This window comes from Pteropus vampyrus, unplaced genomic scaffold (assembly GCF_000151845.1).
Source record: "Pteropus vampyrus isolate Shadow unplaced genomic scaffold, Pvam_2.0 Scaffold33, whole genome shotgun sequence".
NCBI classification, from domain to species: Eukaryota; Metazoa; Chordata; class Mammalia; order Chiroptera; family Pteropodidae; genus Pteropus; species Pteropus vampyrus.
Window position 1 is genome coordinate 4,539,746 of NW_011888814.1, and position 17,060 is coordinate 4,556,805.

Here is a 17,060-nt window from a genome sequence, read left to right on the forward strand (position 1 = left end):
AGGAGACAAAACCAACAGTGAATGGAAGCTCAACTACAAAATGCCTCTAAAATACTTTAACTAAAAAACACTGAATAACTAACCAGTTTCTACTCTCACAGTTAAGACTTGAGAGGCATCACTTAATCTACCTATTCTTCTGACTGGATATAGATCTGGAAGTGAAGAGAAGATTTCCACTTGTACGACATCCTGCGGCTTAACTCCATGTTGTAGGAGAGTCTCATTATTTTTAGAAAGTATTCCTAAAATGAGATAAAATTATAAGAAGTGTTGTGACAAAGAAATGACTATATGTACTCATTTTAAGGGGATGGAAAACATCAAAGGTGCTTACATAAAAACGCTGTTCAATTTTCAAATATTGATTGGTATCAAATACCAAGTATCGATGGAGTCCAGTGCTTGTTGTTAACGTTAGTAAGCTCCATAGTGGGAGAAGTTAAGGTGGTACTCCTGAGCAAGACACCAGCTTTACAAGTAAAGCTACAATTCTCAACTCATCAGAAATGCAAATACCTAAGAACTATGCAACTCTATTAACATTTAAGAATTAAAAATATTCTATAATATGAGCAAATTATATTCTAAATGCCAACTCTCTAAAAAATGACGTTATACATGTAAGCACAGGACATATCCGTATCAGGGAAAACCTGATTATTTTAATACCCACCCCTCTCTCCAGCAGAAAGTGTTTATACTCAGAATTCCAAAGAATCCCTTCCTTTCTGTTTCTATAGTCAGAAATTCATATAAATTAATTCATGCCAAGGTGGAGTTAAGTCTCAGTTTTGTGCTAGAAAAAGTGTCCATCACTTTATTTTTGTGTTGTGTTGCTTCGAGTTCCACCCCCTTGCCATTGGCTTGTTCTATAAATTGACTCTAATTTTATTTCTCTACTTTAAGGCTTACAAAAATATATGTGTTACTGGCCACTGTTTGTGACATGGGAACTTTATTGATAGAATCTATATCGACCTTCTGATGTATGTCTTCCTAAATTACAATTAGGTATTGGAACATAGCAAAGGTTTTGTTATATTCATTCTTAGAAATGTGTCAGGTACCACTAGTATTTTTTTTAGCTATGTTCAAGAAAACACAAAGATCTTGGAGTTTCAATTTCACACCCTAAATTCTTTTATTTTTCTGTTTTGTTCATTTATTTTGTTCTTTAGATTCCATATATATGTGAGATCATATGGTATTTGTCTTTCTCTAATTTATTTCACTTATCATAATATCCTGCAGGTCCGTCCATGTTCATATCCTACATTCCTAACTTTAAAAAAATAACATGTTATATGGGTTTTGTGATAGGCTGAAATAATCGCCCCAAAATATGTTCATGTCCTAATCCCCAGAACCTATGAATGTTATCTAATATGGCAAAAGTGACCGTAGATTTTAGTAAGGATTTTGACATGGAGAGAGTATCTTGTATTACCCAGGTGAGCCCTAACTATAATCACAAGTGCCCTTATAAGAGAAAGGAAGAGGGATATTTGACTACAGAGGAGAAGATATGACAGAAGCACAGATATGAAGATGGAGGAAGGAGCCACAAGCCAACAAATGCAAAGACTGCAACTCTGGAAGCTAGCAAAAGCAAGGAAGCAGATTCTTCCCAGAATCTTCAGAAGAACAGCCCTCCTGACACCTTGACTTTGCTCGAGTGAAACTGACTTAGGATTTCTGGCCTCCAGAAATGTAAGAAGTAATATGTTGCTTTAAGCTACTAAATGTGTGGTTAATTGTTACAACAGCCATAAGAACCGAACACAGATTCCCAGAGCCCTCTTCATTCCTCTACTTCTTTCTCTAGTAGGCTTAGTCCCACCAAACTTGAACTCCAGTTCTAATACCAGAAGAAATCACCTATCCTAGAGAGTGGTGGACATAGAATCCAGCTTTTTTATCATTGCTACTGACATAAGCCTGTTACCCAGTGGTGATGCCTTGTACTTACACACAAAGAAGAAAGATTATGAAGTACAAAGAGATTCTCAGGTACCACTGACAAGCTACTCCAGTCGTAACGTGTTCTCTCTTCTCCAGTTTTGAACTTCGCCTTCCAGTTAATGCCAAGCAGTCTCACATTTCCTTCTTGAAGTCACACCTATATTTAAGTTCAGACTCTGCCACTCATTAGCTATGTGAATTTGCACAAGTTCCCTGTGCTTTGGTTTCCTTCTCTCAAAAAAAGTTCCTAAAAATAGTATCTACCTCAAAAGGTTGTTATATGGATTGAATAACGTGATAATGCAGGCAGAACATTTTGTAGGACTAGCACACAGTAAATGCTCAATAAGTTATCATTATTACTACTTAAATTTCAGCTTTGTTTCCCTAACCAAGATTTAATAATAAGTTGTTTGAGTACACAAAAATTATTAGAGCATATTCATTACAGTAGTTTTCAGAAAATAATTTTGAAACTGAACTGCTTGTTTTTCTCTGATTTGGCAAGGAGGAGGAACTCGGTAGGTGTGGCTTACTATTTTTTACTGCTTAGGATTTCCCCATACCAAAAAAAATGTTATTTCCCTGGAAACTTTCTGTGGCACCTTTATAAATTTAATATCAGAGCTTCTTAAACTAAAATATTAGCATTTGTGCAAACATATTCGATAGAATTTTATTTAGCTATGTTAGTCTGGTTAATTCCATCACAATTACAAAGACTACATCTTCTCATGACATAAAGCTAATATAAAATGGGCTGCTTAATACTGCCCACAAAATATAAATAAACGTGAGCATCATGGGAATGTGAATTGATGTGAATGTATGACGATTGGTAGATAAACCATTTTCAGCCCTCATCTTATTCTATCCATGCTCACTCATCCTCACTCCCCACATACAGTTTTCTTCCAGCCACGATTAATTTCTTACCACTTCCCAAGAGTCCCAGTTTTTCTCACCTTTCTGGGACTTAGCATGAGCACTACCACTTTTCTTAGATGAAGTTTTCTAGGATCTTCCAGTTTCTTTCCGCCCTGTTCACACAGTTTTTTGTGCCTATCTACATTAAAACGTTTACTCATTATGCGGAACTGTTACATGTATCTTTACTAGTCAGTAAACAACTTAAGAACAGGGATTTTTGTTTCATGTTTCTTTATATCTTCAGTTCTTAGCAAAGTATTAAAAACAAAGTGTGTCCTCAATAAAAATGCATTGAATGAATGAATGCATAACCACAATATCATGTGCAAACAGTAAATGTCAAGACACTTAGTTTGACAAATCAAAGATCTTGATTATTTACATGTAGAACTAAAGAAGTCTTGATAAGTTTTATGAGCCTCCAAACTTACCTGCATATCTTATCTGCAGTACATCAGGTGGGACATTTAATAGGTTTGAAAAATGATCCTTGAGGTATTTAAAAGTGCTGTCAATTTTAAAAGACATTATAACTTCCTGGCCCACGGGAAGAAGTACAGCTTTTACTGCAGATAAAAAAAAAAAAAAAAGAAAGAAAGAAAGAATCATAGTCAAAAAGTAAGGGTCAGCAACCCACAGTCCACAAGCAGATAGAAAATTATGGGACAATTTTTAATGACATAGAATGCAGTTGCTTCTGCCATGTTCCCCCACTGCGCTTCCACGATGAGAATTACTTTTCATTTTCTATGAGAAGTGACATTCGGTTGCGACCTTTTCCTTTGAAATTGATTTAGAATCTCAGGAGTTGGCATTAATGGTGAACACCTGCTCCCCCAACTCCAGCTCGAAGTTCAGATCTCCTTTCTATTCTCTGGCATGGGGATCAGTGCATACTCAGGATCACCTCCTCATGCAGAATGCCACAAGAAATGGAAAATAAAACTAAGCTACTCTGAAAGATTCCCAATATGTGCTACATATTACTCAGCTCTAAACATAGAAAACGTCTCAGAAAACCAAGCATTTTCTTTAGTATTAGAAAGGGAGAGCCTGAGTGCTCAAGGGTGCCCCTGAACTTAGAAATGCATACTTTGTTCACATATCGCTATCATCCATCAGTCAATCAGTGAGTGGCTATGAAGCTAAGAAAAACCAATCAAGACATTTTCAAAGAAAATTTTCTTTGACCTTGCAACCAAGTGATATCTAATACTAAGTCCATTCTTTTTCCTATAATTATTTATGTCTATAGTTGCCAAAGTGCAAAACAGAAAAATCATTGTTTTACAAATATCTAGAATAACTATTCACAAATCTACTTTTCAAAAGAATGGACATTATGTGGCTCACTCCCAACTTTATGAAATAGGAAATCAAAAAACTTTATATTTTTATTATTTACATTATATATTTTAACATTACATATTATATACTATATGTTATATATTATGTTATACTATATAATTTGTTACTATAAAATGATTATCTGTTCACAAATTATAGGAAATACAGTATTTAAAAACAATTATTATGGGGTAAACTTTTTTTTTATATCTACAGACTTTATATTTTAATGGAGATGTAATAAGTAAGATGGAGTACAGAGTGCACACTATAGGCCAAAAAAGTTTTATATTTCTAGATGCCTGTCACAAGTTTTCATAATGTCAAATCAGACATTTATCAGTAACCTAGGATGAAATTCAACTAGGCACTGTTGATGCTAAGGTTCTTAGAGCTTGTTAAGACTTGTTTTCAGAGTTCTCTATCAACAAAGAGAACATGTGCCCATATGTTAAATTATCAAAAGGCTGTTTTAATTATTTTGTGAATTCAAAATTCGATGATAAATTTAAAAATTTTCATAGCTGTAGCTTCCTAAGCTTTGGGAAGGGGAGATGTGTTAAAGAGTTGTGAGCCTCAGGAACTACAGGGCCAAGACAACTTTTTAAAAAATCACCATGTGTTTGTTATAAGCTACAATATCAGGGAATCACAGAAATATCAAAAATGGAGCCCAAATTTATACTGAATAATGAAACTGAAGAATAACAGCTTTAGTTAGGTATAATTGGGCTTGATTAATTTCTTCTCCTTCCACCTTTTCATTCTTTACTTATGTGGACATATCATACAAGGGTAAACTACCCCACTGCAACCAAAGGCTACATTTTACCAGCCAAACTAAGCTGCTGTTATTGTTAATTGATGGTCCATGTTCTCCATCTTGTGGATGGAAACTCTCAAAACTTGTGGACAAGGGGAAGAAGGAGCAGTTGCTTAACCATACCGGTAGAATGGGTCTCTGTGTAACCACCTCTTTGTGGCTCCCCCTGTGCCTTGTTACCAAAAATGCAGTAATAACTTCCATATGCCATCAACATTATATCTTTAAAATTAACTTATAAGAAAAGACAACGATTTTTATGAAGCTAAGTATAAGGTAACATTACACAGAAATTTGAAATTTGGAAAGATGTAAAAGCACCATAAACTGTGTACTGTACAGGTATGAAACTAGAAAATCGGGACTCAAGTTCCCATCCCACCACCTGCTAGCTATGTACAATTAATTCCGAACTGGCACGCAAAAAAATTATAATTATACTCGAGAATTTGCCTACCATTTTTCAAGATCATCAAACATTTTTAAAACCTACTTTATTTGGGAAAAGCAGATAAACATCCATTTAAAATTTAAAGATGTTCATTGATTTAGGGAGAGTAGATACTGCAGAATAGACAAGCTTCCCACATAGTTAAGAAATTCAAGTGGTATAGCTAGAGAAGTTTGGTGGACAGAGAAAGGGAAAGTAACATCAAGTATAAAACAAATCTTCAAGCAGAAACAAACAAGAAAAAGCAACCATTCTTCAAAATGAGGAAAGCAAATAGCCTGTCTTCCCTAGGTAATACCTGTTGCTAAAGAATCTTGCATCGATGTTTTCAGGGATTCCTTTACAGCCTTTATTTTATCCAGAAATGTCAGATAAGAATCATTTGAATACCGTTTGGTTGACTGCATTGCACTATCAAATTCAGATAGATACTGCTGTTCATGTGCTGGAGAATCTAAAACTTGTTCGGGTGACATAATCTCTTCCACGAGTTGGTCTTCATTGTTTGGTTCCAGGTTTGAAGTGCTCCTGTCATTCTGCTCTTCGACAAGTGTTTCATGGCCCCCACCAGAAGGTTCCGGTGCAGATTCATTTTCCTCAATTTGATCTGCCTCTAACGCCTCTTGTGAGGGAGCTGGAATGTTGATCTCATAAGCACCATCACCTTCTGATGCATCAAGAGCATTCTGAGCATCAAATTCTTCCTCCTGTTCAGACATTTTCCTGAATTGAGAAAAATAAACACATTTACTATATACCAAATATCGAAAACCTACACCAAATATAAAATTCATTGCTTGTATGCTATAATGTTCATAATGTACTATAATTTTGCTCATTTTTTAAAAAATATTATCTTAGTAATGTCATCAGGTAAAAACATCAGTGAATTTTTAATAAAAACACCAATGAAAGTAAAAATACATAAAAAAAACAGAACCTCAAAGCACAATTAATTTGAGAGAAATCTGTGAATATATTAAAAAATATTTTAAAGCAAAAAAAATGGCATAGATGATAGAGACTCTGTTTATCTCTCTGGTGACCAAATCAAAGTTGTGATGGAAACAAGGAGAAAACAGCAAGGAAAAATCACCTGAGATCTAGATGAACAAGCCATACAACTAGGGAGAAATCCACAAAATCACCTTGCAATGGAAGAAGGTAGGACAGGGCGAGGATGCGGGGCTGCCCCATCTGAGTGGCTGAGTGAGACGGAGTCTGCGGCAGCAGAAGATGCCTCTTCAAGGGGCCACGTCCGCGAGCGGATTTTCGCAGTGACGGACCTGCTCGCTCTGAGCACCAGTGCTGACTCGGCTGCACAGGGGGTACCAGGGACTTACAGGGAGACACTGTTGGAGTGAAGTCGCTTGTTTATACAGAAGTGCTGGCAGTATCTATTGTTCCCTGTTGAGCTCTCCCCACTCCCAGTGCATCATACTGCCGCCATAGCCATGATGTCATCAAACTGGATAACAGAGGTCGCTCTGCCCAGAGGATTCCCTGAAACCCTGCCTCCTCCAACTTGCCTCCCCACCCAAGCCACATCCAGGTGTATACTCAGGGAGTCAGGTGCTCCTTGCTAAGAAGTGCCTCACACTGGAGGTAGCTGGCCTCGGTTTCTGGTGTGGCCTTTTGAGGCAACTATAAGCATAGCATCTGTGGATTGCCTGCTGAATCTTAACAGGTGGCCCCTGTTAAGGGGTAGAGGCTTGGGCTAAGTTTGGCCTGCAGCTGAACCCCTCTCAGGACTGTGCCACTGGACAGACACCTACTTCATAAATCCACACTAATAAGACTGGGAGACTTAGGAGCTTTGCTTAGCACATAGAAACAGACATGGAAAGACAGCCAAAATGGGAAGACAAAGAAGCAGAAACCGTATGACAGAACAGAACAGAGATCCAGATATAAAGAAATCAAGTAATCTAACAGATGTAGAGTTCAAAACACTGGTTATAAAGATGCTCAGTGAATTTTTGGAAAGTGTAGAGAACTTCAACAGAACTTTAAAGAGATAAAAAACATAAAAAATGGAAATGGAAATAAAAGGGAACCAGTCTGAAATGAAGAACACAAAATCTGAGATAAGAAGTATTTTAAATGGAATAATAATCAAAGTGAATAAAGGATCAAATGCCCTATCTAGAGGATGGAAAAGCCAAGGACATTCAATCAGAATGGCAAAAGATAAGATGCCAAGACTATAAAAATAGTTTAAGGAGCATATGGGACACTATTAAGGGTCAAATAGCTGTCTGATAGGTATAACTGGAGAAAATCAAGATGTTGAACAGCTGTTTGAAGAAATAATGATGGAAAACTTTCCTAATCTGGTGAAAGAAATGGACATAAAACTCAGGAAGCTCAGAGAATTCCAATAATCAGGGATCCAAAGAGGCCTACACCGAGATACATCAAAACTAAAATGCCAAAGGTTAAATACAAAGAAAGAATATTAAAAGCAGCAAGAGAAAAACAAATAATTACATATAAGGGAACACCCATAAGACTGGCAGCTGATTTTTCAAAAGAAACTATGCAAGACAAAAGGGCTTGCCAAAAAATATTCGACAGGATGAAGACCCAGGATCTACAACCAAGAATACTTTATCCAGCAAAGCTATCATCTAGAGTTGAAGGACAGATAAAGAGCTTCCCAGATAAAAATAAGCTTAAAGGAATATATCACCACCAAGCCAGTATTACAGGACATGTTGGAGGGACTTCTTTTAAGAAGAAAAAATACAAAAGATTCACTTCAGATTAAAAGACACACACAGGCTAAAAGGAAGGAGATGGAAAAAGATATTGCTTTGATGGACCTAGAAGGTATTTAAGTCAGACAGAGAAAAATAAACAGTATATTCTTTCACTTATATGCAGAATCTAAGAAATAAAAGGAACAAACTAATCAAAAACAGACTCACAAATATAGTGGACAATTTGGAGATGGACAGAGGGGAGAGGGATTTAGGGGCTGAAAGAATGGGGTGAAGGGTTAAAGAAGGACAAATTAGTAGCTGATGGATGATCACGGGGATGGAGAACATGGTATAGGGAATGCAGTTAGCATTAATACATTGGCTAGGTGAAGGGTCAAGGGAGAGAGGGAGCAATTGGGAGGATCGTTTTATGAACTATATAGATGTCTAACCAATGTACTGTATACTTGAAACTAATTAAAATAAGATAAGGATGTGAAAAATATAAGAGATTAAGAGCCATGGAAAAGAGAAAGTGTAGCATATTTTTCTGCTAAGCATATATCTTGCTGTGAGCTAAGAATGGGTTTGTATTGCTAAAATAAAAAAAATAAATAAAGAATATGCAACAGAGACTGCGTGTGACCTGTGAAGCCCTTTTCAGAAGAAGTCTGCCAGCCCCTGATCTGCATATGTCAAATTGGAGTCTCTGAAGAAAACAGAAAGGTGGAAGAAAGAAAATATTTTAAAAGGTAGTGACTGAGAATTTCTTAAAACTGATGAAAAATATGGAGCCACAGATCCAGGAAATACAATATAAATATATACCTAACAAGATAAATAAAAATAATTCATAGTCATATACATTGTAATTAAATTACAGAATAACAAAGACAGATAAGGTCTGGAAAGCAAACAATGATAAAGGACATACCATCTACTGCTCCGAATCATATTAATTTGCTGACATTAATATAAAGGCAAGAAAAGTAAAATAACTGCAGATTTCTCATCAAAGAATAGAAACCAAGGCAACGATGAGATAGCTATCAACCTAGAATTGTGCATCCAGTAAAACTATCTTTTAAGAAAGATATAGAAGCATTTAGAAATAAGTTATCATCAAGATATCTTTTCTAAAGGAACTTCTAAAGGATATACTTGAAGGAAGAAATGGGCCCAAAGGAAGTCCAAAGTGCAAGAAGGAAAGGCGACTGAATAAATCATAAACATAAGGGTAGACCCAAACAAATACTGTCAACACAAAATAATAGTAGAAAATTGAAATATTAGACAAAATATGTAACAGAGAAGGGAAAGATGAGAATAAACTATTCTCAAAAACTTATACTGTTTACAAAATTGAGGGATGTGATATTCTTAACCCTCAACTTTGTTAAATTAAATATGCATCGTTAAATTTCAAGTACAACAAACAAAATAACTAAAATAAAGTTCTGACATGTAAAACAATAAAGAGGAAAGAAAGTGAAATGAGATAAAACTGAACAGAAACTCAATTTTTAAAAAATTCAAGAACCCTCTCTAAGCTCTCATTCGCCAAAAAAAAAAAAAAAAAAATCTTCCTTTTGGTTATTTTCTCCCTTAACAGAGCTTAATGGCCTGATCAGAAAGAAAGTATCATAAAGTAGCCCTAACTCCTGGAGAGTCTGAGGCAATGCTCTTATTTTTATCTGGTGGGTCATCCTCTAAATCAGCAATGGCAACAAAATCAAAAACATCTGCTCTTCAAAAAACACAACTTAAAGAATAAAAAGACAAACCATAGGGAGATGATTTTTTTTACAAAATTCATACCTGATAAAGGATTTGTATCCAGAATACATAGAGAACTCTCAAAACTCAATAAGAAAAAAATATCAGTAAAAAATGAGTAAGAGATTTCAATAGATATGTCACGAAAGAACATATCCAGAAGGCAAAATAAGCAGGGCCAGGACTAGGCTAAGACAAGTCTGGTGCCTGCACTGCTCAACACACACTCTTGAGCCTGAGAATAAATGCCTCCTAAGATTTTGTACTTAGTTGTCTCAATTGCCTCACTAGTCGTGGCCTTGAGAACGAGTACATGAAATGATGGTCAGTGTTATTAGTCATTAGAGAAATACAACTTCAAATCACAATGAAAATCCACTAAACACCTATTGAAATAGTTAATATATTATTTTAGCCCAACAATATCAAGTTCTAGTGAGAATGAAGACAAGTAGCTTTTAGAGTTGATGGTGAAAATGAAAATTAGTACAGGATTTGGAATAATTATTGGTCAGTTTTCTTACAAAATTAAACACATACTTTTCCTATGACCTAGCAATCTGTGTCCTTTACCCAAGTAGGATGAAAAACTACATTCCCACAAAACCTGTACACGAAAGTTTAGAAAGCCTCTATTCTTAATCACCAAAGACCTGAAACAACACAAATGTTCCTTACCTGATGAATGGATACACATACTGTGATTCATTCATAAAATGGACTACTACTCATCAATAAAAAGGAATAAACTTAATACACACAACAATATGGATGAATCTCGAATTACGCTAAGTGAAGAAGCCAAATCTACAGGCTACATACTGTCTGATAAGTGAAAAAGTAAAGATGTTGGTGCATAAACTCGAGTTCCCAGGGTGAAATCCAAAACTGCCCACCTACACGGAGGGAAAGGAGAGATTGAAAAAAAGAGGCAGACCACTCCAGATAGTAGCATCTAGCACAGTGAGGGACCTCCAAGGAGAGGGGAGAAGGTAAGGATGCTCTGATTGCCCAGTCCAGTTCGAGGGTCAACACAAGGTCACATCCTCGACCTCCAAAAGCACAGACCAGTACGTACAATGTTTCAGGTACTAGTATATATTTGTACATGTATAGAATATCTCTGGAAGGTGAACTGGAGAACGGGGCAGTGGGAGAGTAAATGGATGGGTGGAAGGCAGATTCTCACTGTTTATTCTTTTACTGTTTATTTTTTTAAATTATATTTATGTATTATCTATTCAAAATTAAATGTTTTAATCTTAAAATTTGTTTTAAAATAAACAGCAGTCTCTATTATGATTGCATACAAAAAAAAAATCCCCCTTTCACTACAAATGCATTATTTTCTTGACAGATCTAGAATGTTAGTGTTAGTAAGGAAGGATTTAGTTTTGCCTTCTAGCAAATAGACGTGTTAAGTTTTAAAGTTTTTTAAGAAGCAAAGACCATGGGTGGAGAGGCGAGTGCCAGTGAGGAAAGACAATGGTCACCACAGACGACTAAATGTTTTCTACTGCCATACATTTTGTTTCTATACTATTACCGTGAAAAGCACGGGGCGCGGGGCGAGGTGTGCCTCCTAGCTTGATACTGCTGCTTCTGAATCCCAACTCAGAGATTCGGAGCCAGAAATGAAACCAAGAAAGAAGGGGAGCTTTGCACGGCTTTGAAAGTAAAAGTGGAACATTCCCGACGGCCAAGCAGCCCACAGAGCCCAGGAGGCATAAGCGCCCGGCACATAGTCCTCGGAGTCACTGGCTCAAGGCCGGTCTAAGGGTTGGGCCAGGAGAGGGCAGCCAGAACCTGTCCTCCTACCTGACTAATTATGCAGCTACTCCGGTCGAAGAGGCTCCTTAGGCTCCCAGAAACAAGCATCCATGCTCGCCGCTCTCTGTTGCCGGCAGTATCCTAGCAACGACCACAGCACCGCCTCCTCCCGCCTCGGCACCACTCCCGCGAGAGGCGGCGGTTTTCCGCCTGGGAAAGGAAGGCCACGGAGGGCTGTGGAGTCTGGGGATCGATGGGGCGGGGGGATTCGAGGGGCGGGGCAGGGCGATTCGAGGGACGGGGCGGAGCAAGGGGCGAAGAGAGTAGTTACCTACTCGTTAGATCTGAAAGTGACTGGACTCCAATAACCACTCTCCAAGATTCCTTTTACATTTGTGAAAGGGAACAGTTCTCCGAACCAAACATTGAAAGCAATTTACTCCTATAGATATGAAAAACCAGGGTTATAGAAAATATAACTGTGAAATGAACACTTTGACAAAGGAAAACGCCGTACAACAGTAGGTAACTACTGACTTTTGTTATATTTATAACTTGGCTCCCAACTTCCTGGCATACAAAGAGAAAAGGGGGACAGAAGCTATTAAATAAGTCCCCTTTTAAGTGAGGAGAAGCAAAGCTTTTGTTAATCATTGAATTATAAAGGGTTTTTTTTTTCCCACTATAAATTCTTCAAATTGAGAGGGTTTTTAAAGAATGGGGGGAAAGTATCATTTGTGTTCCTACTGCAAATGTGGTAACAAACTTAATGTGTCTATCTCATAATAATAGCTAATTTATTAAGTATTATTTGTTACTAAGCACTTTATATTTCCAATTTAACCTTATAGAGATTTTATTAAGGAAAAACTGTGATTAGCTCCATTTTATTAACCAGGAAACTAAGGTTTAGAGAGGTTTAGTGAGGGATCCAGGATTAAATCCAGCAGTCTGACTCCAGAGCCTCAATTTTAAACCACTATTCTACACTACATTGTTTGATTTAATACACTTAGCTATTTAAAAATGATGTAAGATTAATAAAATTAAAATTTTTGTTATATATAGTACAGGTCCACTCCTTCATAAGTCTGTCTTCCTTTTTTTATATCATTCTTTTGGCATTGTGTTATCTCTCAATAACTTCCTAATGTCTACTTTTTCAGTTTTCATCCTATTTTAAAAAGTGTATTTATTATTAGAATGATATAAAATATATATCTCCAGATGAAAGTCTTTAATAATGGTTTTAAAATAAATCAAATGCATTTAAATCACTGCATGAATCCACATATTTATGAAGAGCAGAGAAAAAAGAGAAAAGGAGCATTCAGATAACCATTAGGGTTAGTCTTTCATGGGTAAATCAGGTATGATATGAGGTGTGAAGACACGTGCTTCCAAACACTCCCCACTCCCATCCCCAAAATCATAGTGTGTCTTAATTTTATTAGTAATGAGAATCCCGCTGATTTTAAACACTCACCTTTCTTTCTGGGTCTCTGCTTTAAAATTTATCATCCACAGCCCTCCACGTTAGGGAAATTAATAAAAAAAACTGGGTTTAGGCATAGAAACAGGAGATGGAGGAAAGAAAATCTAATGGTAGAGAACTTCAAGTACTTCACAGTGTAAAATGTGACTAGAAACCTAGTATATGTTCACATTTTATTTATAGTTTGCTGTGAAGATGATCTTATACAACTATATAAGCTTAACTTAATTGGTAGGCTTCCTAGGTAATCATTCTTGTTATTAGCATATCAAAATTACACACACACATACACACACTGTCGTTATTTGCTTATATAAAGATAAATGCAAGCTGAAAACAACCAATAGGAAAGACTCCATTCTAAAACTGGAAAAGTAATTTTACATTATTTTCTATTTACTTTTCACAACAAACCTATACATTTTCTCATGACTTATTGCCCAAAATGAGTTATCTTTATTCTCATGAAACACCTACCTTTATCTTAGCCTTTATTTATAATGATTTCTTTTAATGTGTTTTTATTTTTACAAAGATGCCACCTAGTGGCTTTACAAAATCAAGCATTTCAAAGTATTTCTCGTTACTTCAGGCTACAATGTGTTTTCATATAAATGAATGAATTAAAAAAAAATAGAATAATTTAGTAGAACAAGGATTTAAAATTATGCTTTGGAAATTATCTATGTGGATTAAATTTGGATCATAATACCTCGTAAAGAAAATGGAAATACAGATAGTATTTCCAGTCTCTATTCTATAACTATAAGGGCCTGGTTATTGAAATTCAGGGTTTTCCCATTTTTGAAAGGTCATATGGGCATATACTGTATATTCTGTGACACATTCAGTGGGTTTGGAGAAGTAGAATCAGAGAAGCATATTAATAATCAAATACATTAATATGTTTGCAGCAAAATAGATTCATATTCACATTAAAGTGGGATAAAGGCCACTAATAGTCTTATGTCAATTCTTGTCAGATTTTACTTCCCAGTAAGTCATGAAAAAAATTTGTTTTCAAACCTTTTTGGAGTTTGGAATTTAGATAGGAAATTTTGAATGTTTTATCCTGAGGAAAAGAAGTAACACTTCCGTTAAAAAAAAAAAAAAGTAAAATGAAATATTGTCATAAAATAGTAATGCTTATCTTTAGAAATGCCTACAAGGTTCACCTGAAAAAAATATTTGAAGATCATGAGAAATCCCGCCCAAAAATCTCTGCAATGCTTTTCATTTATAGAGTTATATATAGAAAAAAGCTATTCTACCATAAATTACATTTAAGTACATTGAAAAAAATTAGCTAACATAAACCTAAAGATCTCTTTGAAAATGCATTATTAGCAATGCATGGCAAGATAAATTTAAATTCTCCAGCACACTCAAAAAAAATTTTTTTAACCTTTTTTTTTTCAATTTCTACGTATAATGCATCATGTTCCCTTTCCTGTCTCTGTGTTTATGGAAGCACGTGTTGAGATGGCACCATCTCAGCTGAGATCCTGTGTTTGACTCTTTTGAGCACTGTCAAACCTCATTAGACATGTAATATAAGAATAAGAAGAATAAGAAACAAACTTTCATTAAGACTTTGGGATTTAGGGGTAGCCTATGATAATTCACTACTTTTCTCACTAATTTCTTTCACTAACTAGTTTTGGCTTATTATCTCTAAATACATACTTTTGAACAAATTTCTCCAGTACCTACTAATAATTCAAATCCCATATCATACCCCCACTTTGATTTCTTGTAAATTATATTTAAAATAAACCTCTTTATCCTCTTCTAAACCAAACTCTTCTCATTTACCATTTTTTTCTCAGAGTATTACTATTATGATAGGCTGCAAACCCACTGAGTACCAAGTTTTAAAGGAAATTCTGCCCTCAGATGCAAACCACTCAGAGTTTAGAACTTGGAACTTTACTCGAGACTCCAGAATAGGTTTGCATAGGTTTTTTTTAACTTGTTTCTTTACATAACTATGGATGGAGGCTGGGAAGAAAAAGAAAAAGCTGATATTAGCCTACAGGTGAGAATTTTCTTATACAGAATATTGTTATTTTCTCCCTTTGAGAAAGAAAACTTGAAGCCTGATATAAATAACTGGGGAAATGCAACAAGAGCTCGAAAGTCCGCTTTGCAATTGGAGAACATTAAGGTCTTGCAAAATCGGAAGATCTTGGCTTCTGAGAATAGTGAAACCGATCTCTTAAGACTTCATGGGGAAGTTCCTGGATAAATGGAAGAACACAGACTATCTGGAATATCATCTTTACTGTCCAAAGGAATTAGGAAATCTGGCCCGACGGGAATTCTGCCTGGAAAGCCCGCTGAAGGAAGCATCAGGTGAAGAGATTTAACTTCTTGAGGCAAAATGGCAAGTCTTCCCATTGTGGTATATCCAGGCCAGAATCTTGACCTCCATTTGACAGAAGATGGCTTTCCTTTTTATCTAGGATCCTAATCTTCGTTGTTGTGCTTGAAAATAAACATGCTTTGCATTATAACAACAAAAAAAAGTTCAATTAGTTTCACCTAACTGCACTTTAAGATTAGAAAAGGAAATAATCAGAATAAGCTTCTTTCATCCTCCAGTTCTAAGGAAAACACAGAGGGAGGGGGAAAAAATGGAGAGTGAAGGGACACAGTGAAATCTGAGGCCTGGTGGCCCATGGATGCCACTAATGGCATCATGGTCTTTCTATTCAGATGACAGAAACTTCTCCTGGTGTAAAAAAGATGGCAACCCTCAGAGCTGAGCAAGTTGGTGCTACATATCCTATTTGCCTAGGACGGTCACAGTTTATCTGTTATCCTTCTGAAATTATGAACACTTCCTTTCATTCTCAAAATCATTACGGGTTGAATAAAAAGAAAATCATATGGTTATACAGATATAACCCATTTTCACACCCAAGGAAAGAATGCCCGGAAATTTGAATATTCTGCACTCATCCAGATAGGTGAAATGGGGCATCGATTTGCTGCCTTATTTTTTTTTTTCACAAAGTTCAAACTGATTAGCTTCTTTTTCTTTTGAAGTGTCTGGAGTATGATAATTTGAATAAAACATATGAGAAGCCTAGAGAGAATTGAAATGGGCCATTCTGAAAATAATTCAAATTAGTCTAGAAGCCATTCAGCAATGCTGAAGGTCTTTAAATAGAATTTAATTTCCAATTGATCAGGAAAGTTTAATCTGAAAGTTTATAGGAAGCAACCGGTAAACATTGATGGGGTAAAGAAAACTGAGTGTAAGGTTGTTTGGGCAGTTAGAATGGCAGTAAATGTAAAAGAATAATAGACCACAGTGCAATGCCTTTTAGATACCTACCCCATTAGCTGCCTGTGATCCATGTGAATATATTCGCAGGAAATGAAATCCTGTTTACTACCTCTGTTCGCATTTGTTCTTTATAGGTACTTTGACAGAAAAAGTCAAGAAAGCAGGGTCTAGGATCTTTTGGTGCAGCCCATACAGTACATGCAGGAGTGACAGCATCATATGTATTCATAAGGAAAAATATAATGGTTAGGAGGAGTCAGAGTTCTGGAGCAAGTCTCTCTAGGTTCAGAATGTAGCTCCACATCTTACTAGTTATGTCACCTTGGGTACGTTATCATACCATCTCTTTGCCTCAGTTTCTCAGGATCTCCACGTCGCACAATTGCAGTGGAGCACTACTCACTGAATTCTGGTTTCCTTATCCGGAAAATGGAGATAATTTGCAGGATCTTCCTCTTAGACTAGTAGTGCAGATTTAATGAGTGAAATTAGTCAAGTACTTA

General features: G+C 36.1%; 1 protein-coding gene and 1 long non-coding RNA gene across 2 annotated transcripts in view; one reads left to right on the plus strand and one right to left on the minus strand.

The window, feature by feature from the left end:
• Positions 1–11,971, minus strand: part of IQUB (IQ motif and ubiquitin domain containing) — a 54,078-nt gene extending 42,107 nt beyond the window's left edge. Inside the window, exons 1-4 of the mRNA XM_023528947.1 lie at positions 11,816–11,971; positions 5,815–6,239; positions 3,327–3,461; positions 84–245 (exon numbers count right to left, since the gene is read on the minus strand). Of these exons, the coding sequence (XP_023384715.1) occupies positions 84–245; positions 3,327–3,461; positions 5,815–6,235 (718 nt within the window). The 5' untranslated portion in view covers positions 6,236–6,239; positions 11,816–11,971. The remainder of the gene's footprint in view (positions 1–83; positions 246–3,326; positions 3,462–5,814; positions 6,240–11,815) is intronic.
• A 132-nt stretch (positions 11,972–12,103) lies between these two features.
• On the plus strand, positions 12,104–15,788 carry LOC111737966. The gene is made up of 2 exons (XR_002779630.1): positions 12,104–12,288; positions 15,346–15,788. It is a non-coding gene; the product is annotated as an uncharacterized LOC111737966 (long non-coding RNA).
• Positions 15,789–17,060: the final 1,272 nt, after the last annotated feature.